This window comes from Pan paniscus, chromosome 1, assembly GCF_029289425.2.
Source record: "Pan paniscus chromosome 1, NHGRI_mPanPan1-v2.0_pri, whole genome shotgun sequence".
Taxonomy (NCBI): Eukaryota; Metazoa; Chordata; class Mammalia; order Primates; family Hominidae; genus Pan; species Pan paniscus.
Window position 1 is genome coordinate 178,354,436 of NC_073249.2, and position 16,048 is coordinate 178,370,483.

The window sequence follows — 16,048 nt, forward strand, 5'->3', positions numbered from 1 at the left end:
ATACCCAGCTAACCCACTCCTACGCTAGTACATGTGCATTAATAGACACAGACTTGTACTACAATGTTCACAACATAGTTAATAATAGCTAAAAATGAAAACAGTGTAAGTGATCATCAATAGTAGGAAGGATAAATCAATCTATATTGGAATACTGTCCAGCAATGGAAAAAACTTCAGCTACACAGCATCACCGGTGGCATAATATTAAGTGGGAGAAGCAAATCACAGAAGAATACATGCAGTATTAATACCATTTATATACTATCAATACCAGAAAACATTAAACAATATCTTGTTTAGAAATGCATACATGAATGGCAAAAGGAAGAGAATTATTGTACAAAAGTCAGGGTAGTGGTTACTCCAGGGCGAGAAAGGCAATGTAATCGTTGCGGGCATTTTTCAGGTGCTGGTAATGTTTTATTTCTTAACCGGCTGCTAGTTGTACAGGTACTGTTCACATTAAGATAAACGTGTTTTATACACTTCTGCATGTATAATGTATTTTGCAATACAAATGATTTTTAACATGATTGGATTGGGCAATCTCTTAGGTTCTTTTATCTTTGATGGTCTATTGTCAGGCCCTTCACAGCTGGACTTATTGTTGGCACCTCATTGACAGTTCCACTTAAGCAATATGCATTAAGACGCATACATGGGTGAATTAGACAGGAAAATTTGAAGGGAAAAGGGAACGCGCTAACAAAGGGAATCACAGAATAGGAGACTAGGGGTATGGACCATCTGATGCAAGCCCCTCTCCTCAGGGAGGCAACTGGGGTTTAACTTGAGAGCTCCTGGATTCCAGTCCTGGTTCCGACTTTGATTTGGGCAAGTCTCTTCCCTAATTCCCAGTATCCTCATGCTGGCTTTGTAAACCGTGCCGTGAAATTTAAATAGGAGGACTAACAATAATTATTATTCTTTTACAGTTGGGAAAACTGAGGCCACAGTGGGTCGCCACAAGCCCAAGGTGCCATCACCACGTTGTAACTCAGGGGTTCCCTCCGACGGCCTTACAGGAACTCCAACTCCCTGAACAGAGCACCGTCCCATTATACAAACAGCTGCTCCCTTTCGTCCGGCTTTAGGCGCAGTTTGACGTCACAGAAGAGCTGCCTTGCCTCACCCTGCCCCTTCGGAAGCCCCGCCCCCTGCCCGGCTCCGCCTCGCTCGGCGTTCGTCAAGCTCCGCCTCCAGCGCTCGTCCCCGCGCGGGTAGCCCTGGAGTGCCCCGCGCGGCCTCTCTTCCGGCCCCGCCCCTCCTGGCTGCCATGACAACGAGTCTGCGCCCCGCGCTCAGCTGCTTCTCCGGCGGAGCCCAGGCTGGACCGCGGGCCCCGGCCTGGGGGCCACTGCTGCCACCGCCGCCGCCACCTCGTCTCCTCCCCGTCCCCGCCCAGCCCCAGGTCTCCCCGCCTCACTCGGGCCCGTGGCCGGGGTCACTTCCCGCCGCCCCTCCCCGCACGGATGCCGAAGGTGAAGGCGCTGCAGTGCGCCCTGGCGCTGGAGATCAGCTCAGTGAGTACCGGTAGCGCCTCCCACCCCCGGGCATTGGCTCAGGGACTCCCTCAGTCACCTCCGAGAGCTCGGAATCACCCCCAAACCTCCTTCACCCTCCGAATCATCCCTAGGGAGCGTCGACCTCACGCCCCTTCGGTCCTGCCCCACCTTGTTCTCATGAGCGCCCTCCCACTCCGGCCACGCAGAGGCCTGACCCCTGCTCCGCTACGCTGGCTTCAACCCGACTTCCAACTTGCGCGCTTTCAGATCGTTCCCAAATCACTTCAGAGTTCTTTCCTCGCTGCTAACTTTCCAGTGAGAGAGAGTGTATGTGCGCGGCGCGGGGGCTTTTCATTCCTCTTTCGGGCTCCAGTTCTCTTAGAGAATTATTGCCCCCGCCTTTCCCAAGTCTGGGGGTGGGGGTCGCATTTCCTCCCGAATCCCTGCAGGCACACCATTTCAGACCAGTTTCAAACCCGCATTAATGAAGGGGCCTTTCTTTATTCTGTCTTCGAAGGAGAATCTTCACATCCAACAACTGAAATGTGTCATTGCGCAAAGTACCTTGCCTTCCCTCCCAGGGCCTTACAGGAAAAACCCAACTCCTCAGAAATCACTTCAGGCCCCTCCCGTCCCCAGACCCTTCCGACTTTGTGCCAGCCATTGCAAGAAAGGCCCAGTCATTTTTATGAGGGAAACACCTCCTTCTCCAACCTTGCAACCCCACCCCTTCACTCTCCAGACTTGCCCAAGAGGATGCTTTCCTCCATCCTCCTGTGGAAGTCCAGCTGGGGCAGAGAACCCCACTCATCCAGTGAAGGGGCTGGACCTCTCCATGCTGGGAGAAAACTCTATTCCCCTTGTTGATCTCAGAAGACTTCCAAGGGTTTTGAACTTCTTCCCCTGCATTCTTTAGAGAACCCTCTCATTCCCCTGTTTAGAGGAATACTCCAGCTTGTGTGTTCTGGAGGAAATCTCCACAAGACCCTTTCCACACCCCGTTTTAGTCCTGCAGGAACAGACCTGTACGGAGTTTGGAACCAAAATTCACCATTCGGTCTCTTTTCACTCCTTCTTACTCAGTAAGTCTTCTTATGTATATTGCCTTCTGTTTGATCTCCTAGGAAAACTTGGGGGTTGAGAGTGCTGAAATATTACCATTACTCTCCTGGGTGCTGCAGCCAGGAGCCCTCTGCATTTCCTTCCTGTACACCCTACTGGCCAGGCTCCACTTAACCCGTGCTTGCAGCTTCCCGCCTTTCCTGGCTGGCCTTCGTCACGTTAGAATGAGGTTGCTGCAGCACAGAACTTAAACCCCTAGGAAAATCACAGGACTGTTTTAGGTCTTTTGTTAGGTCTTAAAGAAGGCAAGTGTGGGTGGGGCAGAGTGTGAGGCAGTGGTGGTGAAGTAGAAATTTTCTTGGACTCTCCCTTTATCTTCAAGCCTGCAGAGATTTTTCTCGGAAACTCCATAGCCCTAGCTTTGCTTGTTTTCCTCCCAAAGCTGCCATTTTTGACAACTTTTTGTAAAGTAAAATTAGTTTAGCAAGAAGAATGCACGAAGCTTTCTCGATCCCTTGGCCCAGGACACAAGTTAGTGAAACTCCTTCAGAGTTCAGCCTTAATGGATTTTGTTACTGGCTTCTTCCTCCTCCTGCCAACTAATGGTGTTTAGCAGTCTGGTGAGCGCAGCTGCCTGAGTGGCTGGCTGCAGCTTCCCTAACGTTGCCAATACAAACTTTCTAAGAGGAAGTACTCTGTTGTAACTGATTACTGCTTGAAGGAGTCGGAGGAATAGCTACATTTCTCCTGAGTATTAGTTGTATTGCAGAAAGTGAATGACTGTGTAATTCACTGTATAATGGAGCTTTGTTACTTATCAGAGCTAAAGAAAACTATGCTGGTGGAAATAATATTTTTCCCCAACAAACATTTAAGTCACAGAATTTTATAGTTCCGAGACATCTTAGATGGAAATCATTGGATTCAATCCCTTTTTACAGCCAAGAAAATCGATGCTTAGCATGGCTATTATTTATCTAGGATTGCACAACTGTTTAGAAGCAGATGTGCAAAATGTTCCCGAATTTTTGAACAACAAAAGCCTTTTAAAATGGCCCTGATGCTCAAAAGGAGCAAACAACGCCCCTGACCGCCCCCCCCCACAAAAAAAACCCCACTAGCAGACGTAAAAGTTAAACATGTTTGATTGATTGATTAATTTGGCTTTGATTGAATAGAAAGGTTATATGACCCTAGATATTTTTAACATCTTCATTTTGATTTTAGTTCCTTTCTTGTCTATTTCCTTTTTACATTTACATGGTTCAAGTTCAAGACTATAAAATGATATACTCAGAGAAGTGTTGCTTCCAGGCTCAAAACTATTTCCCACCTATACTCATCTGCTTTAACCATTTGCACTGGTTTTGATATAAACAGATACACAAACTCTCTCTCACATACCACACTATATATATATATATATATAAATAGATATTTGTTTTTATGAAATAGGTAGCGTATAAACTATTCTGTACATTTGCTTTTCTTCGTTCAGTATGTCCTGGAAATCACTCTGTATCTATTAAAACTGGCATCTTTCTCCCCAACTTTTTAAATGAAATTTTTCAAACATACAGAGTACTTAGAAGAATAGTTCAATGAATAACTGTCACCCATGACCATGTACATTAATTTGATTTGTCTATATGTATGTGTATGTTTATGTATAAATTTTTTATTTTTTTGCTAAAAATTGAAAATAAATTGACATAATGATACTCCACCTGTAAGTACTTCAGCATGTGTCTTCTAAAAATAAGGATATTAGCTGGGTATGATGACAGGCACCTGTAGCTCCAGCTACTCAGGGGACTGAGGCAGGAGGATTACCTGAACCCAGGAGTTTGAGGCTGTAGTATGCTGTGAGCACACCTGTGAGTAGCCCTGCACTCCAGCCTGGGCAACACAGTGAGACCCTGTCTCTTAAATAAATACATACGTAAATAAAATTAAAAAATAAGGAGATTGTTCTGTATAACCCCAACACCATTATTACACCTAAGATAATTGGTGAGAAATTATTAATATTTAGTTCATATTCAAGTTTTTCTGGTTGTCCCAAACATGAGTTCCATAGTTAACTTTTTCAAACCGGGATCCAGTCAAGGTTTATATATTACCTTTAATCATTTGATTGATAGGTCTTTGTAGTTCATTTTAATATAGAGCAGTTCTATTTTTTTTTTTATTCCCACAATGTTCCTTTTTTTTCCTCAGTTGGTTTTGGTCAATTCATACACTCATGTCACCATCACCCAGATCAAGATTTGGAACACTTCCATCACCCCTCGCAATTCCCTTGTTCCCCTTTCAGGTCCATTCCAGACAGAACTGCTTTCCAGAGAGAAATAAGTATAGGAGATGATGGAAATGTTAATTAGCTTGAATTAATCATTTCACAGTGTACATACCTGTAGCAAAACATCACTTTGTACAGTGTAAATATATGTAAGTTTTGACAAAAAAGAATGGATAAATATATTGTAGTATACACATACAATAGAATACTACTCCACAATTCAAAGGTACTACTGATAGAACCAACAACATGGATGAATCTCAAGAACATGCTGAGCAAAAGAAGTCAGATACTAAATATCACATACTATGTGGCTCCAATGTGAAGTTTAAGTACTGGCAAAGTAATCCATAGTGATAGAAATCGGAATAGTGTACACATACACCCCCTCACACACACATCTACCACATTTTCTTTATCCATTCATTCATTGATGGACACTTAGGTTGCTTCCATATCATGAGTATGGTGAATAATGCAGCAATGAATATGAGAGTGCAGATCTCTTCCATATACTAATTTCCTTTGGATACATACCCAGAAGTGAGATTGCTGGATTATATGGTAGTTCTATTTTTTAATTATTTGAGGAAATTTTTCTTTTTTTAAATTATTTGAGGAAATATGCTTTTTGTAATGGCTCTTCTAATTTACATTTCTACCAACGGTGTACAAGGGTTCCCCTTTCTCCACATTCTTTCCAACACTTACAATTTTTTGAATTTATTATAGTAGTCGTTCTAACATGTGTGAGGGCATATCTTATTATATTTTTGATTTGCATTTCCCTGATGATTAGAGATGGTAAGCACCTTTTCATACACCTGTTGGCCATTTGAGATATCTAGTCAGACCTCTTGCCCATTTTTAAAATTAGGTTTTTTGTTTTCTTGTTATTGAGTTTGGGTCCTTACATATTTTGGATATTAACCCCTTATCAGATTTTCTCCATTCTGTATGTTTACTGTTAGTGGTTTCCTTTGCTGTGTAGAAGCTTTTTACTCTGATGCTATCCATTCTCTTGTTGATGGTTGTTTGAGTTGTTTGCAGGTTATGGTTATTATTGGATAATACTATTATGAATATTCATTCTTGTAAAAATATTTTTGTGGACATTACCTTTTGAACATACTTGGCTCGGTTACAGAATAGTTCATGTTGTATTATTGCCTGATTTTTTCTTCTTTTTGTGGTGACATTCAATTTTTTCCCAATTACTATAAACTGGAAACTAGGTGTTATCTTTGATTGCCTGTTGAAAGTTGCAATCTCATTCTTCTCTACCCCTTCCATGCTTATTTTTTGCTGAAGTTTTGTGTTAGTGGCAATCTCATCTGTGTAATACTTTAGTAATATGAAAGTAAAAACATAGAAAGGTTTGGATGTGTCACACAACATTTTATGTTGCCCAACAGAGCCATATGACATGAGAGAAAATATATTGCTAAGAGGAAAGTGACTTTTCTCAATGAGTCTTTGGAGAATGATATAGTATGCTAAGTAACTTCTTTTTAAAGAGCATCAGAAGAATTATATTTTCCATCACTTACATTTTAAATCTTTAAAACATTTTATCTTTGATGGGAAGAAGTATTATTGCTGCTTTATCTCTTTACCTTCTTTTTATATTTAATATTTCAATTTTTATGAGCTTATTTGGGAAAATGGAAGATATTGGAGGTAAAGTAATAGTGTCAATTTGGGATTGCATGTAATTCTCACTTCATCTCATTACCTAACTGAAACTAATGATAGCACTGTGGCAGACAGATCTGGCTTCTTTCAATCACTACTCATCTGAACATTTATCTTTGTGATCCTTATCCAGGTTACTGTAGGTAGTGTCTCAGTCACAGTTAAGCCACAGTTGGTGGTAAATTTCGCTGTAATATAGACTTTAAAAAATTTTGACTATAAAATAGTTCAAATTTATAGAAAAAAAAGCTGAATCCTTTGATGCCCCACCCCCCATTTAACAAATGATAAATTTTACATGTTTGCTGCAGATTTTTGTTTTTAAGAAATATAATGTTGCATGTAGGTGAGTCCTCCTCTGTGCCTTTTACCTCTTCCTGACCACTTTTTCCTCCCTACCTTCCTTAAAATAACTAATATCCTGAAGTTGTAGTGTATTCTGTTTGTTCAGATTTTTGTACTTATTACTAAGTATTTGTGTATGTCTGTGTATAACCTATGCTGTAGTTTTGTTTTTAAATTTTGCACAAATAGTATCTTACTTGTATGTATCCTTCTGCAACCTGCTTTTTCTGATTCACTGTTTTTGAGATTTTTCAGTGTTGATTCTTGCAGGTCTAGTTCATTTCCTTCATTAGTATAAAATGGTATATGTTTATATTAACAGTGATATAATTTTTGTTCCTCTCTTAATGGACTTTTTATTAAATACTAATAGTTAATGCACAATGTTTCAATGAATATATTTGCACATATTTCCTAGTATCATTGTGTCTGTTGTTCTCAGGGGTGTATTGTGTGCCCTAGGGAGCATTTTACAAATTGACTAGACTACTTTTGTTTGTCACAGTGGTTGGGGAGTCCTGTGGTATTAATTGTTCGGTATCCTGCATGACTTGAATGTCTCATTGAATATGTAGATGAAAAACCTGTTTATAATTACTGGAGATTAATAACATAATAGCAGTTGATAATCAATTATCTGTTTATTTATAAACACAAAGTCTTCTTAAAAGGTTTTTAAAACGCATTTTACAGTAATGCAATTGCCATGTAAATTGAGGAAAAGAGTACACTTTGTTTGGTTTGGTGCTCTGCTAAGAGTTTACTTTTTTTGGAAAATCATGGCACCAGAGGCAATGCTGCTTGTGGTGTTTGAGTTGCTAGTATGGGATGTTTATCATCTCACGTTTGAAACTGCCCATTTCACATAGATTCTGTGTATAGGTGCAAATATATCTTCCAGTGTAGTCTTGCCCAAGCATTTACATGTTAGAAATATGTATTTTCTTATAAAGTATTTCTGTATTTTTTCAAACTTTAATTAGGATATTGGTTTATTGTTTAGTTATATGTATAGGTAAGTTGAAAATATTTTCTGTAAAAGGATGATTTTGGGTCTTATAGAATGGTGACCCAGTGCTCTAGGGAGTAGATCTAGAAATGGAACTATTGAGTCTCAGGGTATCCGGTTAGTTTCCTAGGACTGTCATAACAAATTATCACAAACGTGGTTGCTTAAAACAACAGAAATTTATTCCCTCACATTTCTGGAGGCCAGAGTACAAAATAAAAGTGTCAGCAGAACGGTGCTCCTTTCAAAAGCTCTAGGGGAGAATCTTTCCTGCCTCTTCTAGTTTTTGATGGTTCCAGGCATTCCTTGGATTGTGGCTGCTTAACTCCAATCTTGGATCCTAGAGGTTTCCTTTTCTGTGACTACCAATATCCTTTGTCCTTTAAAAGTGTATTCTTGTTTTCTTCTTCTTGTTAAATATATTTTGGATACTAAACCTTTATTGGTTATATGTAATGGAATTTTCAAAGATCGTCTAGTTGAAGTTTATATTTTACTTTGTTTTTGCTCTTTTTAGTACTGCATGTTTTTCATTTTCTAATTTTTTCGTTTCTGGTAAACAAAGAATGCTATTGATTTTTAAAATGATTATTTTACTTGACAAACTTGTATATATTTATTGCGTTATTGATTTTTTAAATTAAGTTTTTTATGGAACTATAGCATATATTCATAAAGTACACAAATCGTAAATGTATAATCACCAATAATTAGAATATTATCAGAACCCCAGATTGCTCCATTGGGCTGTCTCCCTCCCGCCACTTCACCTACCCCTGTTCCTCTCCCAAAGGTAACCACATCTTGACTTCTCTTACAATATATTTTGAAGTTTTGAAATCTAGCTATATCTATCTATGATCTGTCTATTTTGTATGGTCTGAATTCTTTTATGTCTAACCAATTTGTGGGAGTTTATCCTTGTGGTTTATGAGGCAATAGCCCTTTTTTCCCTTCTTAAATGAATATACCAATATTTATTCATCCTATTGTTGATGGACATTCTCATTGTTTCTAGTTTGGGGATATTACAAATTGTGCTCCTATGAGCATTCTTGTATATATCTTTGTTGCACATTTTATATTTTAATTTTGGATGCAACATTAAATAACATGAAATAACATTATTTCAATAGTTGTATTTTTTATGTGGAAAATGACGTTGTTTGAAAATAGACAGTTTTGACTTTTGCAGTACAATCCTTTGTTTTGTTTTGTTTTGCTTTGTTTGCCTTGTCTTTATGTTGATGGCTAGAATTTCTAGTATAGTGTTTAATGTTAGGGATAACAAAGTAGGTATCTTTGTCGTTTTTTCTAATTTTAAATTATGCTTCTGAAGTCTCACCATCATTAGATCAAATCCTATGAAATCGCTGATAATGGGCCATTTTTTTGGCTTAAAAAAACCTGAGCCATTTCAAATGTAGTTGAACCTAATAGAATATTGGCTGTAGGGTTTTCATTTATTGAGTTAGTGCAGTTCCCTTCTATTCTAATTTTAAAAAATCCTGAATGTTGAGTTATTTGGGATTTTTTTTTAATCCAGTGAAATTATTATATAATAATGCTTTCATAGTCTGTAAAAAAATGACACTTTTTGATGTTGAACTATTCCTATTCCTGTAATAAGTTCTTTTAAGTCAGGATGTACAGTTTTTACTCTATTTTGCTGGATTTGATTGGCTAATTTTTTATTTAGGATCTTTTATTTGTATTTGTAGAGAGATTTTAGCTTTATGAGTCAACTACTTTTTTTCACTTATTTTTAAAACATTTATTTTGAAATATTTCAGACATATAGGAAGTTATAGAGTAACATTTAATGAACACCTGTGTACCCATCCAGGTGAAGCATCCTGTAAATCTCTGCCTAATAAAATCGCTTTTTCCTTCTTCTTTTTGGCCAATCGGTATCCTGAATTTTGTATTTACCACTCCTCTGCAATTTGCAATATTTTTTCTCATTGTAATATCTGCCTTTAAGGCACTTGATTTGCTTCCAGTTGCTGTTTAACTGGCATCTCAAAGCTATTGATAATGTTTTAAAATCATTTGGCTCTAAATATTTTATAATTTTTATTATGATTTCTACTTTAGCTTATGAACTATCTAGGATTTGTTTTAATTCCAAGATGCATAAGATTTACGTGTGTGTAACACTCTCCCATACTCATACTGTCCCCCCTACCTATACACATACATACCTACACATATACATATATATTATCTTTTATTGTGGTATTTTAATGAATTGCATTGGGGTCATGTATTAGGGTTCTCCAGAAAAACAGAACCAATAGGATATACTATATAGTTATTTAATAGGGAATTTATTATGGGGATTGGCTCACTTGATGATGACGGCTTTGCAGTCCCATGATATGCTGCCTGCAAGCTGTCTGCAAGCTGTCTTCAAGCTGCAGAACCAGGGAAGCTTGGTGATGTAATTCAATCTGAGTACAAAGGCCTGAGAACCAGGTGTAAGTCTTGGAGTCTGAAGGGTTGAGAACCTGCAGTTCTGTTATCCAAGGGCAGGAAAAGATGGATGTCCGAGCTCAAGGAGAGAGAGCACATTTGCCCTTAATCTGACCTTTTGTTCTATCCTTGCACTCAACAGATGGTATAATCCCTGCGCACATTGGTGAGGGTGGTCTTTGTTACTCAATCTGCTGATTCAAATACTAATCTCTTATGGAAACATCCTCACAGACACACCAAGAAATAATGTTTACCAGCTACTCACGTATCCCTTAACCCAGTGAAGTAGATACATAAAATTAACCATCATAGCTAGTGAACAAGGTCTCTATGATATTATGTTTGTTATTTCCTTTGTGTCCTGATACTTATCCAATTGTTGTAAATGCTCTCTACTTGCTTAAAATAATATATAATCTCATTTGTTGGATGTATGGCTCTATCTGTCATTATCACACCAATCTTACTTACTCTGAAATTCAATTCCATATTAAATTTTTTGTCTGCATGATCTACCCATTTGTAATGGAGAGGTATTAAAATCTTCACTATGATTATGTATTTTCACTTTATCCTTGATGTATTTCAGTACACTGTGATGTATAGAGCTGTGGATTTATTTGTTTATTCTGTTTTGCAGTGGGTGTATGCTTTCCACTTGAGAATTTAAGGTTTTCTGTAGTTCTTGAAAATTCTTAGCTATCATATTTTTTATTTTTTGTTATTATTGTACTTTAAGTTTTAGGGTACATGTGCACAATGTGCCGGTTTGTTACATATGTATACATGTGCCATGCTGGTGTGCTGCACCCATTAACTCGTCATTTAGCATTAGGTATGTCTCCTAATGCTATCCCTCCCCGCTCCCCCCACCCCACAACAGTCCCCAGAGTGTGATGTTCCCCTTCCTGTGTCCATGTGTTCTCATTGTTCAATTCCCATCTATGAGTGAGAACATGCGGTGTTTGGTTTTTTGTCCTTGTGATAGTTTACTGAGAATGATGATTTCCAATTTCATCCATGTCCCTACAAAGGACATGAACTCATCATTTTTTATGGCTACATAGTATGCCACAGTGTATATGTGCCACATTTTCTTAATCCAGTCTGTCACTGTTGGACATTTGGGTTGGTTCCAAGTCTGTGCTATTGTGAATAGTGCCGCAATAAACGTACGTGTGCATGTGTCTTTACAGCAGCATGATTTATAGTCCTTTGGGTATATACCCAGTAATGGGATGGCTGGGTCAAATGGTATTTCTAGTTCTAGATCCCTGAGGAATCGCCAGACTGACTTCCACAATGGTTGAACTAGTTTACAGTCCCACCAACAGTGTAAAAGTGTTCCTATTTCTCCACATCCTCTGTAGCACCTGTTGTTTCCTGACTTTTTAATGATTGCCATTCTAACTGGTGTGAGATGGTATCTCATTGTGGTTTTGATTTGCATTTCTCTGATGGCCAGAGGAAAGGATTCCCTATTTAATAAATGGTGCTGGGAAAACTGGCTAGCCATATGTAGAAAGCTGAAACTGGATCCCTTCCTTACAGCTTATACAAAAATTAATTCAAGATGGATTAAAGACTTAAATGTTAGACCTAAAACCATAAAAACCCTAGAAGAAAACCTAGGCATTACCATTCAGGACATAGGCATGGGCAAGGACTTTATGTCTAAAACACCAAAAGCAATGGCAACAAAAGCCAAAATTGACAAATGGGATCTAATTAAACTAAAGAGCTTCTGCACAGCAAAAGAAACTACCATCAGAGTAAACAGGCAACCTACAAAACGGGAGAAAATTTTCGCAACCTACTCATCTGACAAAGGGCTAATATCCAGAATCTACAATGAACTCAAACAAATTTACAAGAAAAAAACAGACAACCCCATCAAAAAGTGGGCAAAGGATATGAACAGACACTTCTCAAAAGAAGACATTTATGCAGCCAAAAGACACATGAAAAAAGCTATCATATTTTTGAGTATTGTTTTTCTGCTGTTCTCTCCTGTCTTACCTTCTGGCAGTACTATTAGATATGTATTGGAACTTTTATCTATTCTCAGTGTTTCTTAAGAGCTTTATTTATTATTCTTTAAATTTATCAGGCAGCCCTTGAACCAGAACAGGTTCAGAGAGGCTCCTAAATGCTTTTTTTTTAACATTAAAAAAAAACTTATTGTTTTTAGATAATTCTTCAATATTAAATTTGTACTTAATAATTTAAAATTTATCTCCTGTTCTGGGATTTTTAACTTAATTGACTAAATTTTCCAAAATTCTCATTTAGTCTCTCTTTTTAAATATCTGCCAATTTTCATTCTTACCGGTATATATTGACTTTATATTTTGTGACTGTGAAATTTCCCTATTATTTCTAGTAGCACATTTTGCAATAGGTCACAACTAAGATGTTTGAAAATACATTGTTTTACTTCTTCCTTTTCAACCTGTGTGCCTTTTATTTCTTTCATTTCCAAATATCTTTTTCTTGTCCTTCTGCACTGGCTGGAACCTATGGTGCATTGTGGTATAGAGGTGTTGAGAGTGGACATTCTTAACTTTTTGCTGATATTAGGGGCAATTATTAGTCTTTCAGTGTCAAGTATGTTTGATATCAGATTTAGGCTTTTGCATAGATATTCTTTTTCAGTTGAGGAAATTTCCTTCTGAGTTTGCTGAGAACATTTATTATGAATGAGGCTTACATTTTGTCAAATGCTTTTTTTCCAAACAGAAAATTAATTAAAAGAATTTCAAAGATTTAATGCTGTAATATACCTTTTAGAAGTGATTTAATAAGCCTGGTGCAGTGGCACATGCTTGTAATCCCAGTGCTTTGTGAGGCTGCGGTGGGAGGATCACTTGAGCCTAGGAGTTTGAGACCAGTCTGGGCAACATAGTGAGACCCCATCTCTGAAAAAAAAAATTAGGCAGGCATGGTGGCACCTGCTTGTAGTCTTAGCCACTTGGGAGGTTGAGGTGAGAGGATTCCTGGAGCCCAGGAGTTTGAGGCTGCAGTGAGCTATGATCACGCCACTGCATTCTAGCCTGGGCAACAGAGCAACACCTCATATCTTAAAAAAAAAAATGACTTAATTACATCCCACAAATTTTGATACGTTGTGTTTTCACTTTTATTCAGTTGGAAGTTTTTTTCTAATTTGTCTTATAATTTCTTCTTTGACCTATGAGTGATTTAGGACCCTATTATTTAATTTCCAAATATTTAGGTATTTTTTTCAGATATTTTCCCATTACTGATTTCTAGTTTAATTTCATTCTGGTTAGAGAATATACTCTGCATGATTTTTAAAAAAAATTTATGTCCTTTTATGTTGATTGAGACTTGTTTTATGACTCACAGTATCATCTATCATGGTGAATGTTTTTATGTGCCCTTGGAAAAAAATACGTGTATCCTTCTGTTGTTGGATGAAGTACTCTGTAAATGTCATTTAGGTCAAATTAGTAAATATTGCTTATATCTTCTATATCTTTAATGATTACTTGACTGCTTATTTTTGTTAGTTATTGAAAGGGAAGTACTGAAATTCAAATGTGTAATTTTTTGCTTTATTTACTTTGACACTGTATAATTAGATGCTACTATATTTAATTTAATTTGATTGTGTTAGTAAATCAAACTTTTAATCAATATGAAATGTTCCACTTTATCCTTGGTGATTTTTCTCTTTCTGAAGTCTACTTTATGTCATATTAACATAACTACCCCAGCTTTTATGATTAGTAATTAGATGATAGATCTTTTCCCTCATTTCACTTTTATTAGTCTTTATCTTTTTGAAGTTGCTATATTATTCACATCCCACGAAATGTTCTTTTTTTTTTTTTTTTTTTTTTTTTGATATGGAGTCTCGCAGTGTTGCCTAGGCTGGTGTGCAGTGGTGCAATCTTGTCTCACTGTGACCACCGCCTCTTGGGTTCAAGCAGTTCTCCTGCCTCAGCCTCCCGAGTAGCTAGGATTACAGGTGCCTGCCACCACGCCCAGTTAATTTTTTCTATTTTTAGTAGAGATGGGTTTTCACTATGTTGGCCAGGCTGGTCTCAAACGCCGGACCTCATGATCCACCTGCCTCATCCTCCCAAAGTGCTGGGATTACAGGTGTGAGCCACCAGGCCTGACTGAAATGTTCCCTTTTAAAGTGTACAATTTAGTAAATTTTAGTATATTCACAAAGTTGTGCAAAAATCACTACTAATTTCAGAACATTTTCATCACCATATAAAAAAATCCTGTATCTGTTAGTAGTCATTCCCTATTCTCCCTCTCCCACCAGCCCCTGGATCTAATTCCCGTATCTGTAGATTTGCCTATACTGAACATTTCTATAAATGGAATCAAACAATATGTGGCCTTTTGTATCTTACTTTTTTTTACTTAGCATAATGCTTTTAAGGTTCATCCCTCTTGTAGCACATATCAGTACTTTCTTTCTTTTTATGGTGAATAATATTTCATTGTATGGACATACCATATTTTGCCTATCCATTAATCAGTTTGTTAGAGTAGACAGCCAAAAATGAGCAGACAGGGTTGCCTCTGGGAAAAGAAGTCCTGGATACTCTGCCCACTGACAGTCAGCAAAAAAGACAGCAAAAAGAGTGGCTACACCTGGCCTTGTGCTTTTAAAACTTTTTTCACTTAACATAATGCTTTTAAGGTTCATCCATGTTGTAGCACGTAATAGTAGTTTATTTCTTTTTATGGCCAAAAAATAGTTGGATCATAGTTTTGAATCCATTCTGCCAATCTATACCTTTTGGTTGGAGTGTTTAGTCAATTTATCTTTAATGTAACCACAGATAAGATTTACTTGTGTCATTTTGTCTTTTGTTTTCTGTGATTATTTTGTCTATTCCTCCACTATTGCTTTTTTTGTGTTAATTATTTTTTAGTGTGCCACTTACATTTTCTTTTTTTTAAGCTGTAGTTTTAAAGTTACTTTCTTAGTGCTTGTCTGGGGTTTACAATTAGCATCTTAATTTATAATCTAGTATGGATTAATACTAACTTATTTTCACTATTACATAAAACCTTTCTTCTATTTTGTTCTGTTCTCCCTCCCTTCCTTTATATTATTCTCATACAAATTACATTTTTATAAATATAAGTATACCAGCACAGTTTTATAATTATTGCTTTCTGTAATTGTCTTTGAAATAAAATAGGAGAAATAAGAGAAAAATGCCTTTACACTGTTTTTATATTTATATAGTTTCATTTACTGGTGCTCTTTTTTCTTCTTAATGTGGATATGAGCCTATGTCTAGTATCCTTTCAGTTCAACCTGAAAGATTCTCTTTAAGTATTTTTGATAGGGAAGTTCTGCTAGTGATGAGCTATCTCATTTGTTTATTTGGGAATCACTTAGTTTTACTTCCTTTTTGAAAGAAAATTTTTGTGGGTATTGAATTATTGTTTGAAAGTTTTCTTCTGTCAGCACTTTGAGTCAGTTATCACTCTGCCTACTGGCTTCATGTTTCTGATGAGAAATCAGCCGTTAATCTTATTGAAGATTATTGATGCCTGCTGAATCACTTCTATCTTGCTGTTTTCAAGATTCTCTCTTCTTGAGAGTTCATTGGATTATCTTCTTTTTTTCTTTTTTGAGATGGAGTCTTG

At 37.3% G+C, this 16,048-nt stretch overlaps 1 protein-coding gene across 12 annotated transcripts in view; it reads left to right on the plus strand.

The window, feature by feature from the left end:
• Window positions 1-543: 543 nt before the first annotated feature.
• Window positions 544-16,048, plus strand: part of SPATA6 (spermatogenesis associated 6) — a 208,876-nt gene continuing 193,371 nt past the window's right edge. For 2 of the 12 annotated variants that reach the window (XM_055093204.2, XM_063601222.1), the window contains exon 1: window positions 544-1,526. In XM_055093204.2, coding sequence (XP_054949179.2) covers window positions 1,476-1,526 — 51 coding nt within the window. In that variant the 5' untranslated portion in view covers window positions 544-1,475. The remainder of the gene's footprint in view (window positions 1,527-16,048) is intronic. The other 10 variants (XM_055093200.2, XM_008954954.5, XM_014345239.4 and 7 more) reach the window with 7 other exon arrangements.